The sequence below is a fragment of the Amblyomma maculatum genome, chromosome 1, assembly GCF_055883805.1.
Source record: "Amblyomma maculatum isolate TAMU_Amacu chromosome 1, ASM5588380v1, whole genome shotgun sequence".
NCBI classification, from domain to species: domain Eukaryota; kingdom Metazoa; phylum Arthropoda; class Arachnida; order Ixodida; family Ixodidae; genus Amblyomma; species Amblyomma maculatum.
In genome coordinates this window covers 90,639,120-90,665,905 of record NC_139344.1, presented here as the reverse complement: position 1 = coordinate 90,665,905, position 26,786 = coordinate 90,639,120, and the positions used below count along the sequence as shown (strand labels likewise).

Sequence of the window (26,786 nt, the reverse complement as noted above, 5' to 3'; positions counted from 1 at the left end):
CCACTTAAATTTTATACATACTCTCTTTTGCAATGTTCATGGCTTCAGCCATCGCTTCTGCTCTAAGTTGACAGTCTTTTATAACAACAGCCAAATTTATGCGCCTTTTTTTCTGTTCTCGAAGTGGACAGTCACCAGGCAGTTCGTTGTTCTTTACTCAATATTTGCGCCTTTTAACTCGCGTGTAGTAAGCGTCAGTGAGCGTTTGAAAAGATTATATAATTTGTTTAGTTTCAGACCACATTGTACGTCAAAATATGGATCGAGTTACGCACTCACCCTCTCTCCCTCATGGGAAAAGCAGTCACTGCGCCAGACGGTGGCCGCTAATAAATTGTCGTGCAGGTTGAGAAATAAACACCTCTCAAATATTTGCCCAATTTTTCTTCCTCGGTCTGGGAGCTCGAAACATAAACTTGATATTTAATAGTTTAATAGGGAAATCTTACTTGTTCAGAGATCCGATACAACTTGACTTTCCCCGTGGATGCATTGCTGAAAGTACCCTGTTTATTTCAAATGCTGTCGTTTTGGGTTGTGCCTAGAGATTTGTTTTTTAACACAATTGATCACTTACAGTTCTAGCGTAGTTGGTGACATAAGGACATGCCTAGTCCGCTGGGCCACGTTTTATACGAGGGGTCCATTTCTGAACACTATTAAACCGTCCTCTCCAATCACCTGCGGCCTCCAGCCGTCTACATGACAAATATTTTATAGTTGATTTGCTGTGGCAAGTAACGTAGTGCCATCGGCAAGAAAATGACAGTCATTTCCGAACATCACTTTATTGCTGGTTTCAGAACAAATATGAATATGCAAGAATGAAGAGAGAATATATACAGAAATGAAAGCAAGCGTTCAGCAATCACTGTAGAGGGGATTGACCGCCGATGAACTGCTGTCACCCTGTGTAACACAAAAAATAGCAATTCACAGTTAAGTGGGAAATTTCATAAAACAAATTGTAAAGATATTATATACATATTGCCGTCAACAAGATAATCTACAACTTCTGTATCAACACTTTGTTCTACAAGCCAACAAATAAGAAGCTAGCTGATTAGTCTATAGTAATGAATTATTTTTGACGAACAAAAAATACTACAGGCTAAGTTAAGCTAGTCTCAATAGCCCTCAGCTGGTCTTACTACGCCAGAACACGTCGTATTTTTAAAATCTGGTTACATTTAGCTGAGTTAGAAGGCTGTTTTCTTCAGCATAACATTGTCAGCACTATAGTGGATCACAGTACAGCCAAAGAGGGCCCCCCAGCGGGCTGGTTAACTAGTATTGAATAGTCAACCTTTCACCTATTACTTTTGGCTGAATATTTAGACGTGTGTCACCCACCGTAATATCCATATCAGTTTCTGGTATTTTGAAAATGCCATTCTCTTCGGAGCTGCAGCGCGACGAATCCTGACTCGGTCGAAAGCGAAACCGTGCGGTGGTCGCATGCAGCGCGAGCCACGACTGCGCATCGCGCTGCAGCACCGACGAGAATGGCATTTTTGAAATTCTAAGCAAAATACTAACAATGTTAGTTACGGTGGCTAAACCTCACAGAAATAACGAGCCTAACAGTAATAGTTCAAAATTGTTGCTTGTAAGCACCTCTTGGCTGTATTGTGATGCACTATACCGCTGAAACTGTCATGCGGGATAAGATGCCTTTTAACTCCAAAACGCCGTTTTTAATCATTTCAGAAACTCTTGAATGAAATTTTCTGCATGCAGTATACATAGCGCGCTGGTCTCGGATCTTGCAGACTTGAAGCCATATGCAGCCCAAGAATGTTCTCGCACAGAATCCGCCCTCCCTGTCGATCACGCTTCACGTGAAACTCACGATAACATAGGGCGTTCCACGTCCACCGCTATGGATGAGTGTGGCGCTGGCGAGCACTCTCGAATTTCGGTTACAGGCAACATTAATACCCAAGTAAGTAGAAGGTTATACAACCGTCGCTGTAGCTCAGTTGGTAAGAGCACCGGACGCGATATCCGGAGGTCGTGGGTTCGGATACAGTCTTCGCAGCCGGTTCAACGAACTCTTCATGGCGCGCAGTAGGCTACCAGTTTCTCTACGACAAGATTATCTCCCTTTTTACTTTCAAATCTGCAAACACGCATGTCTCGTGCAGCCTAACCTTCGAAGTGTTCACCTTCGCTGTCTGAACCATAAAGGCAAACGCAGAACGGTATTTTATATACCGCAGGCGTCTTCTCCTATATACCTATGGGATTGAGACATGTCAGATATGAGACCATCATTACGCTTTTCAGAAGACAGGGATAAAGGGGCTGTTTAACATATGCATAGGAAAGTAACTAACAGCCTGAACATAAAGAAATCACATGTACGTGTTTCGTTTTGGTGTGTAGTTGTTAAATGACGAACATATTTCCGATGCTACTCTTGGGACTGAATTGCATGCCCTATAAGAAATCTCCGAAAAAAAAAGTCAATCACGCTGTCCTAATAGAAGTCTTTACCTCGATATCAAGGGTAGGAATGCTGGCCTGAAAAGCGAAAAAAAAAATTATGCATAAATTATAGACCCCTCTGAATATATATTTTTTTTTTTGTCGTCAAGCTGATTCATAATGGTTTTTAATATGCATTTTTCACAAAGGAGGCCAATAAAACTGCTCAAATACGCTTGTTATCTGTATCACACCCCGACAGTATGCAGAATTAAAAGGTAACTTTTGATAAGAATACAGAAAGCCAATAATATTTCTGATAGCTACAATAGACAGGCCTTCAAATAGGAAGTAGAAATATAACATTATTTACTTTGTACCAGTGCTTGCTACCGCAAATTTGTATATACTGCCTAACATATCTGCAGATCTATCGTATTTAAAGATAAAATGAAGCCAATTCTCGAATCGAGATGATTAGTTAAAAGTCATGCACTTTTTCGTATAGTTTCTATAAGCGGCCAAAACTTACGTCGTCGAGGTGAAGTCCATACGTTGGGTTGTTAATTGTTACAGGAGCAGTTTCTTCCCTGGAATAGAACATGCGAGTGAGGGTTTGAAATGAAACCATTTTGACCAAACTAATCAACTTCCTGCAATTTTTTAGGGGGCTAAATAAAGTTTGTTCAGTGTTTGCTGTAATACTAAATGATCATTTTCAATTTAAACTGCATTCCAATTTCCGCTCAGGCAGAGTCGCCCCTATTGTGTCAGGTAATCTTGAGCCATTTTGTGGATGAAGTTATTAATTTTTCATTTTTCTTTAAAACTCGGCTGGTCGCTATATGTCAGTGTATGTCACTATGTCAAATTCAAATATCCTGCTGGTAGGTTTATTCCTTCGAAACATAGACCAACATTGCAACATTTTGTCGCTTTGTTGAAAAATACAACTAAAGTTGTATTTTTCACGAAAATAAGATTCTGTTCAGCTATCCCCAGATATCGTGCATGAGTTTTCAAAATAACAATAGTGTTTATGCAGTCAAGAAGGAGAGCTTAAAAAAAAAGTTGCATGCATCTCCAGCAACAGACCATACTATGCGACACAGCCGTATTGTAAGACAGATAGTTTTAGGTTATTCTAAGGCGACAGCCTTTAATGGCTCATCGTTGGCGTCAGCGAAAGTGTCAGGCTTTTGCGGCAGCTCTGATACTTAAGAAATAAAGTAATAAACCTTGTCTACAACCGGGGTATCGAACCTCCACCCCTTGGGTCCTTGGATCCCAGCCCAGCGCTTTACTACTGCGCCACGCCCCGAATTTTTTTTTCTTTATTGTCTGGCTTTGGCACCGTGAAACGCTCTTCATAATTCCCCTTGTCTACAGTAAGAATGATAGCGAAATTCCACGAGTGACAGATACTGCACCTTTCCTGTCCTGTAAACGAATTATAGAATACCGGTGAACTTTATTGCGTTCAATGAAATGCTGGTTGTGTTCGACTAGGGGCGCGCGATGTACCGTCACGACCGATCACGACGTCACCAGGCGATTCATGCATATACGAAGCTGATCCCGGGCCTCCTATCCAGGCGCCCGTGCGCCCTTTCATTTGCCACTCCCTCGAACGCCGCATCAGACAGCAAGCAGAAGCAGACTCAGATGTCTCGGAGGCGTTAGTACAGCAGGCATCAGTGGCGTTTGAAATTGATTTACAGGATAGAAAAGGCGCAGTATCTGTCAGAATTATCCGCGTACGCATGTACCATGCCATTAAGGAAGGGAGGGAGGAATTTGAAACAGCAGTCACCCTCTTTACTCGAACATTTCACCGCCACATTCGCAACAAATGCGTAGCAGAATTCTGTACTCAGGCTTTCGCCTTTCACCGCTTTAGTCGCCAAAGTGTGCTCGTAATCCTGCTGGTAGGTTTATTCCTTCGAAACAGGCCAACATTGCCACATTTTGTCGCTTTGGAGGAAATTTATCCATACCAATTAAAGTTATATTTTTCACGAAAATAAGATTCTCTTCAGCTAGCCCCATGCAGTTATCGTGCATGAGTTTTCAATATAAACATAGTATTTATGCAGGCAAGAAGGAGAGCTTAATAAAATTGTTGCCTGCATCTCCAGCAACAGAATGTACTATGCAATACAAAAGTATTGTAAGATAGCAAATTTTCGGTTATTTCACATTAGTCACTCTTTTTTCTGTTTATAAGCTAGGCATATAAAATTATTGTGCCCTGAAAACATGTTTTGCTCCGTATGATGTAAATGGATCGTCAAAGTCTGTGGCGGCAACGTCGGAGCAATGTTATAGCCGACAGGCTGTTCCGGTGAAGGACAGTGGCGGCTATATTAGTGTGACTCAAAAGTGATGTGCAATACATCCGGTCAGTTCTCCTAGCACGACGAGTGGAGCAGATGCATCTGCTAGGTGCGCTCTTAAATGCACAGAGAACGGAGCTGCGGTAAAATTCGCATCAGGGAAAGTAGTTTTAGGGATTGTTTTTTTAAATCACTAGTACTGGTGGTGAAATATTATCAGGGCAAAACATGCTCCTTGCATATATAGCCGTGAAAGAGTTGTTACATTTTCTGAAACCTGAGGAGGCCTAGTGTTCTCACCGTGAAGCTCAACCTTGTCTCTCACGTTACCATTACAAATTTAAAAAACATTGACCTGTCTTGCGTAAATGATATTTGACGTATGTAAGCACCAGACAAGTGACAAGCTACGAAATCTGAATGGTACACACTCAACATTGCATGTCAGATTTTTTTTTTTTTCATTTATTACTCGTTCCTTATACTTTGCAGAATTGTTAAGACAGAAACCCGTGCCTCTTGATTTTCTTACGAACTTTTTCCTAAGCATTCCTGAAGCGACTGCGTAACATCCTCCCCCCCCCCCCCCCTCCTTAAGTCTACATGGAGCCAAATCCCTTTTGAAAATAAACATAAGAAAAAAACAGGTCGCTTCCCTTCGCTCACCCAGATAGTGCTCGTCTCTTTCTCCAGTAGATGATTACAACAACAGCGGCAGCACTCACGAGAAGGACAATTAGGGGCGCACCGTAAGCCCAGCCAGCTGCTCCAGAGACTTGAAACGGTTCGAAAAGGAAAACAAAAAGCAATGACTCATAGGATGCCATTTGCACACATGAATTAATTTGTGTCACCACGCATTTTTTTGAAGAACAATTTCAGACTGTTCTACACGCTTGGAATAATGTTAAAAGCTCTTATAACATTAAGCAAGAGACATGAGTGCATGCGGTGCGAGATTTCCGACTTCCTTTGCGGGTCACTTCTCACAATTTAGTTTTCAAACGCTAGCTCAACGCAAAAGAAATTAACTTGTTATGACTTTCTGCAAGTTCCATTGATATATGGCTATATCGCACAGATACAGACAACCGCGTCTGTTATTTGCATTCGTGATTCATGAGAACTTTTTCAAAAACATTTCTTCGATGATTGCACAACAACCCCTCAAGTCTACAAGAAGCCGAATCACCGTGATTCTGCACTGACCCTACGACAGTAAATAGAGCCTGTTCATAATTGTTTCTTTCGCTCTACTAGATTAACCTGTTTATTTCGGCTTGAATTCATCAGGGGTGAGGAAAATAATTTCTTTTTTGCCAGAAGGAGAACTATGTACCAATATAGGTGAAGTTTGTAAACATGACAATTATTTATTTTATATTATTGCATCAAAGGCAACAGAAAGCGCTGTGCGAATGAAGAAAAAAATATTTCCAACAGCCAATGCAGTTGTCATATCTGGCGGTCTATAAACCTTTCTTTACAATGAATTTCATTCCAGTTCATGTCCCCGCGGCGCACTGTATACCCATATTAAGACTGCATACTGAATTTGCTTGCTGCTGTTGCCCAGTGTTATATACTGCCCCTTTAGGCGTCACATCTAAGATTATTTTCATCGTAAGGACTGACACATACAGCAGCCTCCACTTTTACTTGCAACTGTGAGAGTCTAATTTTACTTAGTGTATGTGCTGAATGAGCCAAGCCGATGCGAAATAGGGTCGGTTGAGAAGGTACTACATGAATCATTTATATAAGCCGTCGCGCAGCCAAGTAAAGAGGGGGCGAAGAGTTTGACTTAAAATTATTGAATTAAAATCATTAGGATCAGTCAATGGGCCGCTCCCGGACTACGTCCCTTGGGGTTTCTTGCATACTTCTCTTGAATGTATGTCTCAATCCAAGCACTGTCAAATTCTTTAGTAGTCCGTCAGCTTAACGTACCACGGGTACCCATCATTGGAGAAGGAGGCCCCACTGTGAGCTCCCGGATACAGCGGTTTCCTCCGAAAACGTCTCGGCATAAGCAACTCGGTGCTCTAGTTTGTCGTGATAAGTTGCAGTCTCCTCCATTGAGACAAAAGTAATCGGGGCAAACTGAAATAAAGAAATGAGAACGAAAAGTCGTCTTTAGGAACAAGTATCAGAGAAACATCTATTCATATCACGCAATTTCATAAAGCACAGATATGTCCTTCTATCTTGCAAGTAAGACCCAGTGCCTTCGATTGACTGTAGCTCACACTGATGCAATTCTTGGAAAGTATATTGCGTACCAGCGCGATCGAAAACACCGGTCAAAGACGTCATTACTGTAAGAAACGGAAGCAGTAACTCGGGGTTTGACAGGTGTTGTATGAAAGGGGCGGAATAATGTCCTGTGTTTTTATGCATCCCATTTCTTACACGAACAACGTAACACGTTGTTCATAGCACCGTAATCATTTACTTTAGTGGCGCAGGACACTCGAGGGGAATGAGCAGTTTTAGAAAAGGGAATAAGTCTAGCATGCCACAAAGATGGGTGAGCGATTTGAATTTCCTGGAGACTTATCTGCTATATTATTCAAAATATTTCATGTTCTTTGGAGGCTCTAATTATGTCCTCTTCGGCGTTGAAACTTCAATACATTCCTCAAAAGCATGCCGACCACTGTCTTCGTACGAAAAGGCAAATGGCCTTGCAGGTCTACGTTAAAAAAAAACAAATGGGAAAAGTGCGAGCACGGCTGTGCCTAGTACAACTTATCCTACAACTTTTTAGGCTCCCACTAGAGAGATTCCCACTACGTAACCTATTTTGTTAACTTCAATAAGCTAGACTTACAGTCATGGTGCAAAATCGTAAAATGTATGCCAATTATGTTAACCTAAGAAATACTAACCATTACAGAGAGATTCATCCGATCCGTCACTGCAGTCGTCTCTACCGTCGCACAGCTTCGACTGGTGCAGACAAGAAAGAGGATTCCGGCAGTAGTAGTAGCCGTCAGGACAGCCATCTTTGGTGTCTGCATATTTCAAAATTCGGTAAAAATAATACTAAGTTATTAAACAAGTAGAGTATACTTAGAATACTCCACGTTTCGAGCTCTATCTTGACATTACACTTCAAATGAATGTCTAGCAAAGGTCTCTAAAAGCAGCCTCCTGGCACCAAAAGCTGTTCTCGTACCGTACACTTCAGTAGCGAGCGAATCTGATGCACGTTTAACTTCTCTTACATTTCCATTTCCGTCGTCAGCAACCCATTTAGAGGCCTTTTAGCAGCTCACGTAGCAAAAATGCAACAACCCATAACACGAGACACTTGCAAGCTCATCTGCAAATCAGTTCAGGGTCACTACTGGATGAAGGAATTGATCAAAGTAGCTGAGGTCAGAAACTTTCCTCAGCAAGCCTGTAAGACTGACGCCGTGTTTACTCGCGGACGCGTCTGTACACTGCGCGGCTGTCGGCGCGTCCAGACGAAGTCCCCTTGTCGAAATGTTGGCGCGACTTGTGAGCTCAGGCTCCCTCAGGCTCCCTCCTCAGCCCTTGTTCAGTGTTCGTTCATTTAACGTGTCACTCGAGAATAAATTTTTATGTAGAGCTGTCTAGGCTGTGTAATTCGAGCATTTCAATGCCTACGTTAATGAGAAAACGTGTGCATGGGTGCAAGTTTTAGTGCATGGCAAGCTTGAGCGACTCGGAGAAACAGCCAGCTGATAAAGCAATTCTTGGCTAATGTCGTACGCCACATAACTGACATTTATCGGCACGCATTAAAGACATACAAGATCCGAATGTCCCTTCACATTTTGTCACAGTCTGCTCCAAAGTGTTGCTATTACGGAACGAACGCCTCCATGGGTATATGAGAAAAACATTTGCGAGGAATTCGTTCGCATGTACTTATGTGAGCCGCAGTCGGCCAGTACTTTCGGCCGGGAGTGTCTCCACACGCACGTATCTTAAACATATCGCTTTGAGCTGTTCGCGGCGCGCGCACCGCCAAAATTCCGCCTCTGATAAGGTTTAAGGCACTAAAAACTGTGTCCGCAAATTGGCTTCACATTTTACAGCGACAGCCATTAGAGCCTCAAACTCATTTAACTTGGTCTCGATGTGGCCCGAACCATGCGCATCTGCATGATAGAGGGAATGTGAACCCGAGATGTCCTGCTCACGAGTGTCAGGAGGGGCACGTGTTCGCAGTCTGGGCGGTCGATGCGCAGCCTCTCTTCTATCAGATGCAATGGGATATCCGACGATGTGAGATAGGCTGCTGCTGCACAGGCATTACCACGTACTCGATGCAAGAAAAAAACCGCAGCGGCCTCATCAAGACCTAAATTTTGCGCGGCACAATGTGACGTCAATATTTTTTCAGTGTCAAGACCTCGTAGTGCGTGCACCGAAGCTGATGTAAGGCGGCTTCGGAGTCACGGCCCTGCAGTGCGAGCCAGTAAAGCTGAGGCAACATAGCTTCAATGTAGAGACCCCTCAGTGCATGCCGTACAAGGCGAAGCCGCAGGATAACTCCACATGCAGGATAAGCTCCACATGGTAACAAGAACCAAACTTGACCAGATAAAAAAGGACGACAAAAAATCGCTGGCGATAGCCCAGAAGCTGTCTGTCCCGCTTTTCTCAGGTGCTCAGTTTTACGCTGCTTTTTGCTTCTGTGTCGTTTGTTAGCGTGTGTGTGTGTGTGTGTGTGTGTGTGTGTGTGTGTGTGTGTGTGTGTGTGTGTGTGTGTGTGTGTGTGTGTGTGTGTGTGTGTGTGTGTGTGTGTGTGTGTGTGTGTGTGTGTGTGTGTGTGTGTGTGTGTGTGTGTGTGTGTGTGTGTGTGTGTGTGTGTGTGTGTGCGCGTGCGCGTGCGCGTGCGTGCGCGTGCGCGTGCGCGTGCGCGTGCGCGTGCGCGTGCGCGTGTGCGTGTGCGTGTGCGTGTGCGTGTGCGTGTGCGTGTGCGTGTGTGTGTGTGTGTGTGTGTGTGTGTGTGTGTGTGTGTGTGTGTGTGTGTGTGTGTGTGTGTGTGTGTGTGTGTGTGTGTGTGTGTGTGTGTGTGTGTGTGTGTGTGTGTGTGTGTGTGTGTTTACTTGTGGCCAAGCTATCACTGAAACTTGTGTTACCTTGTTGCGTTCATGGTGTTATTTTTCTTCAGTGAAAGCTCTTGCACGCTTCTCACTGAGAAAAAGGTAACGCGTAAAGAAAGAACTTACCGCATTGCTTCTCGTCTTCTCCGTTGGGGCAGTCGGGTACGCCATCGCACAGAAGTAGAGCAGGAATACAAAGATTGTCGCGGCTCCCACAGCTGAATTCTTTGAAAGCGCATGCCGGCGACGGTGTAGTGGGCCTTGTTCCATTGGCCGGTGTCAGTGGGCGACCAGTCGCTTTTCCACTGGCTGAGTCAACACCAACAAAGCCTGTCACTACGAATGCATTCGCTCCGAGAGAGCTCTATGCGAGCTTAACGCACAACCGACGCGAATGTACAAGTATTGTGACAGTAAAAATGAAATTGCAGTCTGTACACAATGCAGCAAGTTCATTCTGCTAAAAAAAAACAATGCCACTTGCTGCCCAAATGCCAGTGCCTGCCACAGAAATTTAACTAAACTGTTAACACAACAATGAAGGCATTGAAGTATCGATGTAAGGACCGGACAGGGGATAAAGCAGCGCCTTTAGAAGAGGCCTGTCCGCACCACTGATGTGTGACGGGGACAAAAAGTAACGGCGCGGCTAGGATGACTGTTTTTTTTTTCCTTCCAAGCTGAATACAGACCTAGATTGTCCTGCGCCATGTTAATCAAAATGAGTGAGATTATCACTTACCTAAGAAATCTCCTGTTCAAGTTTTGAGAAAACTCAGTTTCTATGACGAATTTTATTAAGTCCTATTCCTTCCGCAATGTTAGCTAGACAGACTCGTGTATTACGAAGAATATTTCATATTTCTCACCTGTCGTTTTTTCTCCCTTGCATTTGATGCCTGAAAATAAAAATAAGAAAATCATGCGTTCGCACGTGTACAGTGAGAAGAAAACCCTTATTTCTAAGAGAATCGCATTCTCGCAACGTCGAGTTCATGAACCGCAAAATTGTGAATTCATACCGTGTTCCCTTTGTGCCTACTGGCGTCAAAAACAAATAGATTTGCGCACGGTACGAGAATTTGATTTTTCGAGAGAGAGAAGCAGATTTTGGACGTATTTGTTCTACGCACACCTTGGCTCATTTTCGCATGCATTTGGTTGTTATGCCTGCCTCTTCGCATTTTTTTTTTTTTACCGAAATTTTGGGGATTCGCGTCGTTCGACTCTCAAGTGAGTGGCCGCCGGATAGGTCAACGTTTCTTCCTCGTCAAAGCGAGTTCTTTTAATAACCCGAAAGCCACTCTTTTAGTTGTTTTTCGCCCCTCGTTTGACTCAATTGCCTCGCTGTTTCTCGTCCAAATTTATTCTCGCCAAGGTTGTGCTTTCTTCTTGCTCATTCAGTATTTGACGATCGCTTCTCCTTAGTGTCCTTTGCAGCTCGTCCCCAGCTTCCATCCCATTCCGTCTCGGGCACCGGATGCCCTTACCCTCGAGCTTTGCACCTGGTCGCATTATTTCCCCTCCACCACCTGCCGTCTTTTTCATGCACGATCAGTTTGAAGCCGTTAGTGTTCACCACGTTTTAATATCAGGGTTAATATCTGGGTTAAAATATTATTTTCAGTAGAGACGCCGGACAATATTCAATGTCACTTGCATCCTTAGTCCCGTGCTGTATATGCGAATAGAGATGAATGGAGTATGAAACAAAGCACACTATTTTTAGATGTGTGGCAAGACTCATCTGTCTAAAACGCCCCCATAATAAACATAGCTTCCATCGTGAGAACAAGTGTACGCCGATTTTGTTGGCCGCAAGTTGACCGCACCGTACGTGCACAATTTTCCTGTTGGTGAACACGACGTCATCCTTATATGATTGCTCTTTTTTTTTTTTTTTCCGCGCAAACATATGTATCCAGTTATGGCCGCTTTGCAACTAGCACTCTAATATATGCATCCGCTATCTTTTATTTAACAAAAATGAGTCGTAATGAAAGTTTACTTCTAAGAAAATCAGATCACACTCAATACTTAGAAAGGGCACTATAAGAAAATGATTTCACTAGACGTTTTGTTTGAATTTTTTATGGAGAACAGTGAAGCAACCACAGAATTTTTGCACATGACTCGTGGATGCTAATCCATTTTGTACTTTTTATATTGTGTTGAACACGTCTAAATTCTTCATAGTAGACTTGTTAAATTACGTAGGCTTTGTGCAGTCTGCCATCTCACTTTTTCATCGAAACAAATCAGAGGGTATCTTAAAATCTCTCTTAAGAGGAGAATGGCGAAAGCCTATCCTTCCTCTCTTATCATTTGCTTCTAATTATTTGCCTTTTATCGGCGTTCTTTGCAGTGGTACATATAATTATAATTGGTTTACAGGAAAAAAAAAAGGCGTAGTATCCGTCACACTTTTTCCGACAAGTGTGCTTTCGGACGTTACACCATCGCTCCTGTCGCGTGGCGTTCCTTGGCACGCGTTCAAGCGTAGGATTGCAGATGGCAGGAACGCTAAACAAGATGAGACTTCTGGTTGGTCGCTTCGAATTCAGAGCCTGGTGACGTCACTTCTCTGTCGACCAATCAGGTGCGCCGCTCGCGCGGACAGCTTTTGTCGACGACAGCATAGGCCATTAAAGGTTTTAGCCTTAAAATTGTCCATCTGAGTAAGAATCCGGGCTGCTGTAAACACTTTGCAAACTAGCTTAAAAATCACATTTTTTATACATCTGACATATGTAGCAATGAATGGGAGAAGTTCTTTCTAATCGCCAATATGCCAACAAAAAAAAATCTAAATGAAGTTTCACCATATGTTCTTTTAATACCTTCTAGTCGGTGAGCCTACTCACCGCAGTCTGTTTCATCACTGCCATCTTCACAGTCACTCTCGCAGTCACAAACAAAACTTCTAGGAATACACATCTTTCTGTCGGCGCACAAGAACTCTTCTTTGACGCACAACGATGAATACTTCTTGGGATCAGCAGCACCTGAAATGTAGAAAATCAGATTCGCGCTCCAAAGTAATTGCAATGACGAATACACGTGTCAACATTTTGTGACATCCATTTCTGATAAACGCGTTTAAAACTTTCTGTTCAACGAAGTTTGGCCAATTCTGACACACTTTGAGTCCTTAGCGCTGGGCAGAAATTAGTACTAGGCTGATAGACATTCAGAGCATAAATATAGCTTTCTTGGGAGAGTTTACAGAAACTACTCGGCTTATACCACTGTCAACGTGCCCTTTGCGCAGAAAAATGCATATAATGGATAAAGATAGAAGCAATAAGGCTTTGCCATTCGCGTTCAGTTTGCATCGGCTCAAAAGGTCAAAAACAGTGCGCATGTACCTTGATAACATACAGCGGTCCATTACTCAGTGTTTGTGAGCACCGCTGATACGCTCCTCGCTCATCCCACACAAGCAGGGCGCCCTTTAAAGGCATCTCACGAAAATGCAAATATCGCGGCAGCATTTGCCCCTGTACCTTCGTCCAGGCAAGAGGGCGTGAAGGTCACTTCGTCGATAGCGATGTCGGTAAGCGTATCACCTCCACGCTGAGCGAGGAAGTTGACCGTGAAAGGCTGCGGATGGCCGACCAAAACGTGTGCATACGCCCACAGCGACCCCTGTGGTCCCAGCTCCTGCCACATGGGTAATCTAGAGTCGCCGCCCTCCGTCTCCACCTGCGCAGCGAACGAGAGTATGCAGGGTTTATCGACATCCTATGACCGCGCGCATTATAAAGGGTGTACATCGTCACCTCAAACCCCCGAAGTGAAACTTTCACTTTGAGGTTCCTGCCGAAGAAAGTACGGCCCGAGCAAGGCAAACAAAGGATACCTAGAAGGGAGCAAGAAGGAAAGTTTTCCGAGGACCGGCGGATGCACGTGGCAGAGTCCTAATATAATAACGCTGTCCGCGCCAGGTACAGAACAATGCGTTCATTTCCCTGAACCGCGTACTTGTTCCAAGATAACAAAGTGGAGGCAATCGAAGTCGTGCACAAACGAAAATAATGTCGTTACGCTTCAGATCTGTTGTTTTTTTTTTATTTGGAATCGTTTCGCTGTTGCTGATAAAAAAAAAAAAAAAAGGAACATCGTCCTAAGCAGTCTAACGGGATTTTTCTGCGAATCGTCCCGGAAATGAACTTTTAATAACGTACCGCTATGCCATGAAAGCTTTGTAGTAAAACACCGTTTACAAAATATCATTTACAGCACTGGCGACGAAAGTAAGAAAAGAGGGGTATACGAAGCCATCGGTTCCTTAACGTTATTCTTGCAAGAAGTTGAAACACTTCTTGCAACGGTACTTCTGGATAGCAAAGCTGCGACAGTCCAAGCGAGGTTTGCAGAGACATCGTGTCTAGAAACAAGCAGATTTATGAAGACCTCTCCGATGGCTTTTTATTTCGAGTGATGTGCGCACGTTGTTGAGGGACACACACGATGCTAATAAATAGGCGCCCCTGATTTTAAAGCGAAAGCCTTTATTGGCGCATACTATCGGCGTTCGTCCGCTCACACTATAGCTGTCAAATAAATGAAGTCATCAGGAAAATAACAATCCTGTCTCCACCGGGAACCGAACCTCCATCCATCGGATCCTCAGCCGAGCGCTTTAACCAACTGCGCTACGCCTGGAATCGTGAACAGCTTTTCATACTGCTGCTTGTCTACTGTGAGGAAAATAGTAGCGATGGCCATGACGCTGCAATTAGTGACAATGACAATGAGGACGGTAGCGATAATAATGACGGTGCATTTAGTTGATAATAATAAAGAGAACAAACTTGATGCACGCTGTGCAGCAGCAACGCTCAGGCTTTCGCATTTCTGCAGTGTAGATTTAACAGTACTCTCGGAATTTTTTATACCGAGACTTCAGTTGCTGTCCCAGCGTATGATGATCTTGTGTCTAACCTTACACGGCCTTTCCAAATCAGGTCGTAAAAAAACCCAGGTTCATAAGAAGACCAAGTTCAGGTTCCCACCGGCACATCAGAGCGTAGACAAAAGTTTTCCATACTACTCACCCGGAGAAATTCCATTGATGATGAGCCTTTCATGAAGTACCAGAACCGCAAGTGGCATCTGTCTTGGCTGGCAGGAAATTGCGGTGTTCGGGCAGTAGACACAGCACCCATTGGCAGTTCGCTGCTGTTAGCCAGCAGAAAGTAAGCTGAAAAAAATAAAAGGGCGTTTGCATGCATGACTACAAAATAGAGGTTGCAAGGGTAATTTTATTATAGAAGGCACGTCTAATCTAGAATAGGTTTCACTGAGGCTGACATGATTTCATTGACGCTGTATGCTAGCTTAAATAGGATAGTAAGGAAGTATTTGTCCCGGTTTCACAATTATCATTCACAATCACAAACATCTATGTGCGAGTCATAGAACAATACGGCACCGCTGCAAATTTTCCCTGCCGAAATAGCAGGTGCTATCCTTTCTGTCATCGAGTACTGTTCGCAACGCCTAGGAAGTATATGAAGAACAGTGCTGAGAAAAGGGTCATGGAATTGACAAAAATGCGCCTTTGCAGTTTCTCCAAATGAAATGCGCTTGAACTTAAACGGAGAATTGCTGCGTACCCCGAATCACTGCAACGCATGGTGACTGCTGCGAAGAGCAACACTGTAGAAGAACTTCGAAAAACTGCCCTGTCTATTGCATGACGCGTGCTCGCCTCCACATTATTCGGAGTCGGTAACTTCCAGTGAGTTGTTTTATGTGCATAGTATCTTCAGGTAGGAAATATCAATATCTTATCGATGGCCTACCGAATCGTATCACGCCCACGGGAGGTCACATATTTTGATTTCAGGAGCAAAACTGTTTAGTTAAATGTTATTGGCTGAGGCACATTGCACTGCCTCGTCTTTCTGTAATGGATTAGGCTACATATCGGCTCCACATTCATTTGTTTTTCGAGTTCAAGTCAATATTTACAGCAGTCGTTAGTTCGCATTAGCTTTCACATTGAAACTTGACTAAAATATTCAGAATGTATAACAGTATCGCTTCAGTGTTCTGAAAATGAACTCACTAAAAATCAATTATTTGTCCATAATACCGCCATCCTGGCTGAAGTGCTTAAAGACTGTTCATTCTTGGCAGTGTATCAGAGGCTAGAACGAAACAATTCAGCTCATGCTGCATTTTCCGTTTGGCTACATACTCAGTACGTGTAACGCTTCAAGAAAATGAACCAAAACAGGGGCTGACTTTCTGGTCTTCCACGATGCGAGCTTGGAGGTCCGGTGTCCACAGAGTGCGATTCTTTGGCTCGCTTCCAAGAAGGCTGTCCTGCTACATTTTCAACGGTCCAGTTGCAGGCCGTTTTCCAGTCTTCCTCGTCGAAGCTGCAGTCTCCGAAACCGCGAACTACAGGTTTCACGAGAAAGGAATAAACACAACACGCTATATATTTTTCAAAACCTGCACAAAAATATTCATCACACAAACACCAGACCACGGCAGTAAATGTGCCTTATTGTAAAGAGAAAGGAATACATTTGGACCATTCCTGCCAGTGACATCGCTATCGCAGGATGTGTTCGACCTAGATGTCCACAGATTTTTCTCGCGGCTGATCCTCTGGCACCAATACCTTTGAGAATAAATGTACCCCCACTTACATTCGCGTCTTCTTGTGTGACATTGTACAAGCCCTGCTCACGGAATAAAATTCATCAACCTAGCTCTGCTTATTATCTACAGACTAATGATCTGACCGAGAAATTTAATCGTACGCTTGGCTACATACTGTATAGGAACGTGTCATCCAATCACTCCAATTAGGATCTCGTCTTTCCATACGTAACGTACGCGTACATAGAGAGTTCCAGAATAGCGTTAGCGTGAAGCGAAAAATACCCCTTCATGGGTCACTGCCTTGTCGTGGCGGAGGGGCTTGCGAAACTCGATGAAGTCGTGAGCTCTGCTGTGTAGGCCCACCCAAGATAGACAGGTCACGGCAGAGAGTTCTGACAAAATGTGATTCACTGGAGAAGGTAATGGCAACCCACTCCAGTATTTCCTGCCAAGAAAACCCTATGGCCAGTCACAGTACCATTAATGATATGGCGCCGGAAGATGAGCCCCCCAGGTTGGAAGGCGTCCCATATGTTACTGGGGATGAACAAAGGGCGATTCCTAGTAGCTCCAGGACGAATGAAGCGGCTGGGTTAAAGCCAAAAGGACGCTCAGTTGTGGATGTGTCGGGAAGCGACCGGAAAGTCCGATGTTGCAAGGAGATGTATCACATAGCAACATGGAATGTAAGATCTATGACGCAAGGTAAACTGGATATCGTCAAGCGAGAAATGGACAGATTAAACATTGATATCTTGGGTATCAGCGAGCTCAAGTGGATCGGAATGGGAGAATTTAACTCCGGCGACCATTATGTCTTTTATTGTGGGCACGAATCCAAGAGAAGGAATGGGGTCGCTCTCATAGTAAACAGAAGAATGGGCAAAGCAGTGCTAGGGTACAACCCCAAAAACGACCGAATGATTTCACTTCGGATCCAAGGTCACCCTTTCAACATAACAGTTATCCAAGTCTATGCACCGACCACTACTGCTGAAGAAGCTGACGTTGAGAGATTTTATGCGGACCTACAATGCCTTTTAGACCGCACTCCATCATCAGACGTCGTTTTTCTCATAGGAGACTGGAATGCTAAGGTAGGGAGTGAAGAAATATCCGGAATTACAGGCAAGTTCGGTCTTGGTGAGCCAAATGAAGCTGGGCAGAGGCTAGTAGAGTTTTGTCAAGAAAACAACCTGACCATAGCGAATACTCATTTTCAACAGCACAAGAGGCGCCTGTACACATGGACTTCTCCGGATGGTCTGTACAGGAATCAGATCGATTATATTATTTGCCGACAGAGATGGAGAAGCGCTATACAAGCAGTAAAAACAAGGCCTGGGGCCGATTGTGGCACCGATCATCAGCTTCTTGTTGCCAAAATTAAGCTTCGATTGAGGAAAACGCAGAAAACTAGAAGGCCTTTCAGGTATGATCTGGATCAGATTCCATTAGAATATGCTGTGGAAGTGAGCAATCGATTTCAAGAATTAGATCTAGAAGACAAAGAGCCCGAAGAGATGTGGACTGATGTTCGTGATATAATACAAGAAGTTGCTACTAAGGTAGTTCCAAAGCAAAAGAAATGCAAAAAAGCAAACTGGTTATCTGAAGAGGCTTTGCAAATAGCTGAGGAAAGGAGGATGGCAAAAGGTATGGGGGAAAGAGAAAGATACAAGGTTCTCAATGCGGATTTTCAGAAAATAGCAAGGAGAGATAAGAATGCCTTCTTGAACATACAGTGTCAAGCAGTTGAGGACAACAGCCAATTAAGGAACACAAGAGCTCTGTATAAGACAATCAAAGATATCAAAGGAAGCTTCTGTGCTAAGCTGGGCGTGATAAAGGACAAACGAGGCAAGGACCTCACTGAAGCCTCAGAGATAAAGAAGAGGTGGCAGGAATACACAGAAGAACTGTACAAGAAGGACCCGGATGTGCAAACCCAACATAGGACGGTTGTGATTACTGATCTCGAGCCGGGCATCCTGAAGAGTGAAGTTGAATGGGCCTTAGCCAGCCTTGCTAAGAACAAAGCTAGCGGAATTGATGGTATTCCAGCTGAGTTGCTTCAAAACCTCAACCACGACGCTGTTAACACACTGCATACATTATGTTAAAAGATTTGGACAACCCTGCAGTGGCCACAGGATTGGAGGAGGTCAGTTTACATCCCCATTCCAAAGAAAGGCAGTGCCAAAGATTGTTCCAACTACCGCACGATCGCGCTTATTTCGCATGCTAGCAAAGTGATGTTAAAAATCCTGCAAGGTAGGCTACAGCAGTATGTGGATCGGGAGCTTCCGGACGTGCAAGCTGGGCTTCGCAAGGGCAGAGGAACTAGAGACCAGATTGCCAACCTTCGCTGGATCATGGAAAAAGCAAGAGAGTTCCAGAAACCCATTTACTTCTGCTTTATTGATTATGCGAAAGCGTTTGACTGCGTAGATCACAGCAAATTGTGGCAAGCTCTCCAAGAGATGGGAGTTCCAATTCACCTCATCTGTCTCCTCAGGAACCTTTATGAAGGGCAAGAGGCCACAGTCAGAACTGGGCATGGTCTTACTGATTGGTTTCCGATTGAGAAAGGAGTGAGGCAAGGCTGCATACTGTCGCCCTGCCTATTTAACCTATATGCAGAGTGCATCATGAGGAAGGCCGGTCTGGACGAGTCTTCAGCTGGAGTGATGATTGCTGGAAAACGTATCAACAACCTTAGATATGCGGATGATACCACTTTAATGGCAGAAAGTGAAGCGGAACTCAAGAGACTTCTGATGCGCGTACAAGAAGAGAGTGAGAAGTTTGGGCTTAAACTGAACATTAAAAAGACAAAGATCATAGCGTCTTGCCCTATCAAGTCCTGGAGCATCAAGGGACAAGAAGTGGAAGCTGTGACAGATTTTCTCTTCTTGGGCTCCAAGATTACCTCGGAAGGAGACTGCAGCCATGAAATTAGGAGACGCCTGCTTCTGGGAAAGAGAGCAATGGTTAGCCTTGACCGCCTAGTAAAGAGCAGAGACATTAGTCTGCCAACCAAGATCCGTATAACTCGTGCTATGGTCTTTCCAGTTGTGATGTATGGGTGCGAGAGTTGGACTGTGAAAAAGGCTGACCGCCGAAGAATTGACGCGTTTGAATTGTGGTGCTGGCGAAGACTCTTGAGAGTTCCTTGGACTGCCAGAAGATCAAATCAGTCAATATTGTCGACCATAAACCCTGACTGCTCATTGGAGGGTCAAATTGCTGCGGCCACCTACCGCGGCCCTTAGTCTGACCTACGGCATACACGGAGAAGGACCGTGGTCGCTCTGCTGGTGGCAGCTGTCTTCACGGCCCCGACAGCGAACGCGATGGCTGCCTGACCTCCGCGGGCATCTTGCCCCGGGGGGGCCCCGGCCGCCAAACAACCTCAGGGTACGTACAACTGTACCCTGAGGGTATTATAAATAAATAAATAAATAAATAAATTCTAAAGTTAAAGCTCAGCTACTTTGGTCATCTGATGAGAAGAGAGGAGTCGCTGGAGAAAGATTTGATGTTGGGAAAGGTTGAGGGTCGCCGGAGAAGGGGTAGGCAGCGAACGCGATGGTTAGATGGCATCCTCGAGGCACTGCAGATGAAATTATGTGATGTTAGGAAGATAGTGAGAGACCGGAAAGCGTGGCGTGACATGGTCAATAGGGTCACGAAGAGTCGGACACGACTGAACGACTGAACTGAACTGAACTGAACTGAAACGAAAATAAGGGAAAGTACACTAGCGCGTCGAAAGCAACTTATGCCCGAACAAGTTTCAATAGCGTTCCGAAACCGTTAAACGTGGTCTACTTTGCATACAGGTGAAAGGCCCTTTAACAGTGAATACTACTGCTTCAGAGGCCTTTAGGGTCAATTAATAATGTAACACTTATTTCCACCATACAAATGCCCAAGCAATGCATCGGCAACTACAATTATACGCAAAAAGAAGCGTTATTCCAGTGACGTCATCAAGTTAAACAAAGTCAAAGTAAATACAAACTGCTAAAATTAACATACTTTCCATCAGATGATACGGAGTGCTGAAAATATTTTCGTGAATTTAATACAGATTATTCTATTAAATTGTTTAAATAAATAAAATATCATCACAAAGTTCTAAATCCATCCTTGTTACGCCCATACCAGCTGTGCAATGATCTGAGCACCGTGGCTCTGAGCATTTTAGCGGCATCACCATCGCTTCAATTAATAGCTCGGTTTGGATGTCCAAGGATTGTTCTCACCGCCGGTGCTCTGGTCCTAGTACCTCTGAATAAACGTCAATCTTATATATAGTTGTAATACTTCTTCTGTGACAGTCGAAATCAATTTCTTGTTGTATCTACATAAACATAACATTTCCGCCCGCATTTAGTGAAATCTTCGCTGTAAGGCAACTTTGTTTCTTATCGATAGCTACGTAACATGGCTCGCTTGCCCCGACAAAAGATGTATAGTGTTCACACACGCTACATCACTCCTGATAGTCCAAACAGTCCTCCATAATATTTACCAGATTTAATACGAAATATATTGTTGCTCTTCTGCGTGCTCAGTGCGATCTGCGGAAGCAAGAGCAAGTACTCACCACAGTCACGTTCGTCGCTACCATCTGAGCAGTCCCTCTTCCCGTCACAGCGTTCGAACTGAGCAATGCATTGCGTGAGATCGGCGCACATCCAGTCGTTGTCCGCACAGCTGCTAACATGGTGGTCTGAGAAAAAAAAACGCACAAATGCACACACACGCACAAGCACACACACACCCAAATATGCATCTCTGGAAAAAAGCGCTTTGCGTAAGGCTGAATTGATGGCCTAATTTAAGGCAGGTTCCTGCGGCTTCCAAAGCGAGTCAATGTCTGTCCGGCTTCTTCTCTAAACAGCACGTAATACAACTTTTTCTCTCATCACAATCACTTCCACCCAACACGTTTAAGAACGTTTGAAGCCCAGATATCCATCCAAGACATTATTCCCAATAAAGAGCCTTTAGAAATATTTAACCGTGTTGCCCGCAAGAGCTTCGATGCATATCCTAATAAACTGAGTGAAAAGCGTTAAAGCTTTGTGAAACGCACAATTCAGCGAAGCACAACTCTGAGCAGCAGTTACGCCATTTGAAAAATAGGCTTTAAAGTTTAGTCTCGAAGCTTCATTACTAAAAGTGATTTTTTTTGCTTAACAAGGCAAGCGGACTTGTATTGCCCGGTCATCTGTTTCCCGTTTATTTTTTGAGCGACAAAGAGTAGCCGTAGTAAATACACTATTCAGAGAGTTATTGTTGAAGTAACCGAATACGTTTGTTCCATACCTGGTTTGCACTTCTGGTAGAGAAAATCGTCTAGGTGCAGGGCTGCGCGGCCTGTAGCACCCCATACAGCTTCCACGATCACACCAAACTCAACCCGTCGGCCAAGCGAGATTTTCACTGGCTCCCAACGGTTCTGAGCCATTTCCTTCTCAGCCAAAGAGAAGACTTGATCGATCTAAAAGAAGGGAAGAAAAACAGAAGTGCAGGTGTGGAGCGCAAATCCGCACAACGAAGGTAAATACTTGGTTGGTAATAAAGGTTGGTTTTCGACCACTTTGGTTTTCGACCACTTTGGTTTTCGACCAAAGGAAACAAAGTCATTAGAAGCATACGCTTTAGTAGATTGTTATCAAACCTACATAGAAAAGGGAATTTACAACTCTGGTTCCTTATATTGCATGTGCCGAAAGCAGCGAAAATTTCCTGCACAGGTGGTGGCTAGCCATTAGCACACCACTGCCATGGTGACATAGAGCATAAAACAAAGTAAACAATGATTCACAGGGATTGTTGGTATGCGATCCATTCTCCTCAAACCTTATTCATTATGTTACGTGTTGTGAAGAATCACACCTTTTCTCCTTCATTCTGTGAAAATGAACATAGATGGATAGCTTACATGTAAAACATGCTTTACCAGCAACACACCTTCTACAGCTAAAAAAAAAAGCAGTTTAAAGTAAAAATGAAATTGTTTGACGCTTTCTCGGAGTGCATCCGACGATCTAAAACATATGCAGCCGATTTAGGTCGCCGAATGCATTAACGTACGGCCCTCTAACAGAGCTGTGAACGTATTTCGAGTCATATCTTATGCAAGCATTTCCAAATGGGCTATTTGTCTCGCTTTGTTTTTTTTTTCGAGTCTTGATTCCTATCATTGCGTTTCCAAACGACTATAGCCTTTGAATTGGGAAAACTGGGCAGAAGCATACATACCATGCACTCACGACAAAGCCATGCACTTCGTCTGTCCAGCAGAGCGAAAAAATTACACAAGTTCCGCATAATGTGTAATGTAACCTTCTGTTTTCTTCACTTGACTTCGTAAGCCGGATTTTCAGCCATTTCAGCGCGCTTTTTGTGCATGGCGGCTGCAGCCTAAACCACTGATACAAAGTGTGTGTGTGTGTGTGTGTGTGTGTGTGTGTGTGTGTGTGTGTGTGTGTGTGTGTGTGTGTGTGTGTGTGTGTGTGTGTGTGTGTGTGTGTGTGTGTGTGTGTGTGTGTGTGTGTGTGTGTGTGTGTGTGTGTGTGTGTGTGCGCGCTTCCCCCCCCGCGCGCGGGTGGGGGTGGGGGGGGAGAGTACTACAGTGTTTTCAGAGAGGCGTTGCAACCACCTCCAGGTAAAGACATGGCGGTTATAAAATAAATATCTTCCGTAACCTTCATTGTTGCATTATAATAAAGCTGCGCTATCCATAGTCAGCACTGTACGGTCCAATGCCGGCCTGGGTGCTAAGTGATGGATGATATTATGCACACATTTCTTCCACGGCATCAGCAGTCCCATCAATATGTACAAAAAGCCATAGATTGGAATTAAACTAAATTCGATGTAATACTCCTGTATGCTCCTGTATGCTCCTTTAAAATTTCCAAACGAAAAAGCTACAAGAACGTTTTCGTTGTTACGATGGAATTTCCTTGCGCTTTTTACAGAAAACTTGTTGCGACAAAATAACTTTCTCTAGTAAGGTTAGAAATTTTGTAGTTACACCAGAAAAGTACTATAGAAATACAGACAACAGAAACATTAATACATAAGAAACTACAGAACTGAAGACAATTATGACGTTCACGCGAATTTTTCTTTTTTTCAACTGGATTGTCGGAACGATTTCGTTGTTCTACATGATAACAGCTCTGAATACAACGCAAACGTTATACATTTCAGCTTCAAGCTCTCGGAATTCCTTGACACAAAAAAACAGAGCCGAAGGATTATTTGGGTGTTAAAATTACAATGAACACGCATTCCAAAAATCCCTGTCAAGTACGGCAGAGGCAGGAATATTCTTGAGGAAAAAGAAATATTTCTTTTGGAAATTAAAAGAAAATAAATGAAATTACTACCTTGGGCGAGGCTTTGGCTTCCTTGACGTACACATTCAGAGAGGCCATGTTTTTCTTTTCTGGGGAATAAAACCAAAACGAGAAGCTGCACTCCGGGCCAGATTCTCGGAATATTTTCGAATGCAGCTGAGCTCGCGTCCCAGAAGGCCTGGGGATAGCAGCGCCTGAGTTGAGATAGTGACCTGCAAGAGGGAGAGGTGAAAGTAAGTGGGTCAAGCTGCTCTGTGCCCTCGACAAAAGCTCCAGCACAGACGAACGGCGTGCGTGAGGCGCCTGACAGCAAATCATTTCTGCTAGCTTAGCGGTTAAGTTTGGTAGCAATGACGGCAATCTTCAGCCCTGGCGCCCGCTAGAACTGCTTCTACTGCATGGTGACACTGCCCGACACGACCAGACAACAGCTTTCACTTTATTCAGAAAACTGCGCTCAAAGGTGTCAAATTAAAATTAGTAAGCAACATCACCTACTTAGCCAACTATGTTTCTGTGTTATATTTACTTGGGACATCTTGAGTGTAAGCTCAAAATGAATTGCAGTCAAAATCAGGCAACTTTCATATTGTTCCCGAGAACAAAGGCGTTACAGTTACAGTGAATAAGGGCCGGTGATTTAAGTGCGCTTGAAACTACGCAAGCTGCACTAGCTGCTTGAGATCTATTTCGGAGGGATAAGGAAAGGTGCACCGTGAGTAATTGCGCTGTTAATGCACTTCAAGGAAGGATCACGCCACAGAGGTTCCCATAAAGGAGAGGGCAGCAAAAAAGACACTTTGTTACTGTATTACTTCAACAATAAGGTAAATCTACACATTTGGATGGTGCTGAATAAAATTGCATACTGCTAAAATAGAAAAAAGAGCCTATGCTGTGACTTTCATATCTCAAGCTTTGAAGATCAAACCGACGAACAATCTCCGTTTCTTACAGAAGATGTAAACGCAATAGTAGTGTGAATTAAACCTCCTTAACATAGTTTTCTTGCGAGCTTTTGAACAATAAATATAAACTTTAGAAGCTAGCTCCGAATTCACTTCGGGCAATAATATTGCTTGGTTGGGCATCCCCCATAACTGTAGTTGCTTTAGGACATTAAACTTCATACACGAAACCATAATGCGAGTATACCCAGCTGCATCGTATAAATGAACGTTCATCACGAGAACATGAACGCAATGATACACCAATAACGGCTTCAGTACATCTTACCCTTAGCAGTTCCGAATGTGTGGTCTCCGGGGTCTCCAATAGTTCTGTACCACCTCTCTTCCACAGAGAGAGAGCTGTACCAGCCACAGAAGTCCTTCTCGAAGTCGCAGCTCGTACCTGCAGACGATTATTTTCAGACCTTATAATTTCATTCTTACAAACAACACTTCAACACTGCAAACGTAGCTAAAAAGATCGAAATTATTAGAAGGCATAAATAATTTATTCCAATTTCCAAGCCTGTGTTGGCGATCTCGTGAAACGGAGATTTGACAGAATAGCTCAGCTTTATCCAAGGAAGAACAAGACAAAACCAGAACACACAGAACCTATATTTTTTATGGGGGACTGAGAGAGAGAGTGGGGGGGGGGGGGGGGGAGGTGATACATCTCTAGCTTTTTACTAAGACACACATAGTGCAAACGGAAACAAATTCAGCGTTATCAGCAGTGCTCGAAGTATCGTGAGATTTTCTTAAACAAATGTGTATTATACCCAATTTACGAGAGTTTAACGAAGTGCACAAGGGAAGGAAAAATGCTAATGACAATAGCCTGTTTTTAAATAATAAAGCAGTCCTTCCTCTGTGGCTCAGTAGTTAGGGCGCTCTACTGCGGGACCCAAGGATGCGGGATCGAATCCCTTCCACGGCGGCCGCTTTTCGATGAAGGCGAAAAGCAAGGCACCCTTGTGCTGTGCGACATCGCTGCACATTAAGGAACCCCAGCTGGTCAGTTTCCGGAGTCCTACGCTACAGCGTCCCTCATGGCCTGAGTTACTTTGGGACATTAAACCCCATAAACCATAAACAGTTAATAGAGCAGAGAGCAATGACAGGCTGAAGAACATATTTAAGTCTGATTATAGCCGCTTATAGCTCCGAACCATGCAGGAAACGCTTTCAGAAAGTCAAATGTGCATCGTTATTCTTTCGAAAAACTCAGTACGGGGTCTTAATAAAGCATGCTCCTTACGAAGAAAATGTGGTTTGCCCGGAAACAGGGACGGTATGTATAAATGTTACAGCGACACATATTTAAGGAATTTTCAACCATGGCTTGCTTTCAGAACCAAGCGCGCAATACGCTCACCGACAGGATAACCTGCTAAACTGCGCGTGTTGCTGACGGCCAAGCGCATTTTATCAAAGCAGGCATTTATCTGGACGTTTTGTGATGGCCGTATTTTTCAGGCTTGTCGATCTGCCCCGATAGCGCAATTTGTACCTACCGCAGTCCGCTTCGTCTGTGCCATCCTTGCAGTCAAATATGAAATTGCATCGCTGTGAAGGCAAGTAGCAGCCGCCATCGTTGCACTGTAGCCACTCGGGACCACATTGTCCGCTAGGGGTTGTTTCATTTTTGGTGTCTTTTCCGGGCAGCTCGCCTGTCATGCAGAAAATTTCAATCATTGCGGAGTTATAGACATGCACTGGAGGGGTGGAGAATAAACTTAAACTTACGGTCTGTTCTGCGACAACCATCTGTCATAGTGATGTCATCAATGGCGGCCCCTTTTCGGGCTTCGTTGTTAGTGAACACCGCTTGAATGACGACCTAGGTAGGACAGGTCAAAACAGTAAGTTCTGTACAATTCCTAGTGGCTTATCCCTCTTGTCTTTGTTTCCTCATTATTTTGTGACGTAGAATAGAAAAAAAAAAAACTAAGTATCTGTAACGGCATCCGCTCT

At 43.9% G+C, this 26,786-nt stretch overlaps 1 protein-coding gene across 1 annotated transcript in view; it reads right to left on the bottom strand.

The window, feature by feature from the left end:
* Window positions 1–772: 772 nt before the first annotated feature.
* The window catches only part of LOC146203157 (MAM and LDL-receptor class A domain-containing protein 1-like), a 138,914-nt gene continuing 112,900 nt past the window's right edge, over window positions 773–26,786 (bottom strand). Inside the window, exons 52-68 of the mRNA XM_084588544.1 lie at window positions 26,559–26,652; window positions 26,327–26,482; window positions 25,096–25,212; window positions 23,890–24,071; window positions 21,815–21,989; window positions 21,090–21,215; window positions 16,106–16,264; window positions 14,911–15,056; window positions 13,357–13,555; window positions 12,715–12,855; window positions 10,720–10,749; window positions 9,977–10,159; window positions 7,658–7,783; window positions 6,717–6,869; window positions 5,433–5,541; window positions 2,963–3,020; window positions 773–909 (exon numbers count right to left, since the gene is read on the bottom strand). Of these exons, the coding sequence (XP_084444670.1) occupies window positions 862–909; window positions 2,963–3,020; window positions 5,433–5,541; window positions 6,717–6,869; window positions 7,658–7,783; window positions 9,977–10,159; window positions 10,720–10,749; window positions 12,715–12,855; window positions 13,357–13,555; window positions 14,911–15,056; window positions 16,106–16,264; window positions 21,090–21,215; window positions 21,815–21,989; window positions 23,890–24,071; window positions 25,096–25,212; window positions 26,327–26,482; window positions 26,559–26,652 (2,202 nt within the window). The 3' untranslated portion in view covers window positions 773–861. The remainder of the gene's footprint in view (window positions 910–2,962; window positions 3,021–5,432; window positions 5,542–6,716; window positions 6,870–7,657; window positions 7,784–9,976; window positions 10,160–10,719; window positions 10,750–12,714; window positions 12,856–13,356; window positions 13,556–14,910; window positions 15,057–16,105; window positions 16,265–21,089; window positions 21,216–21,814; window positions 21,990–23,889; window positions 24,072–25,095; window positions 25,213–26,326; window positions 26,483–26,558; window positions 26,653–26,786) is intronic.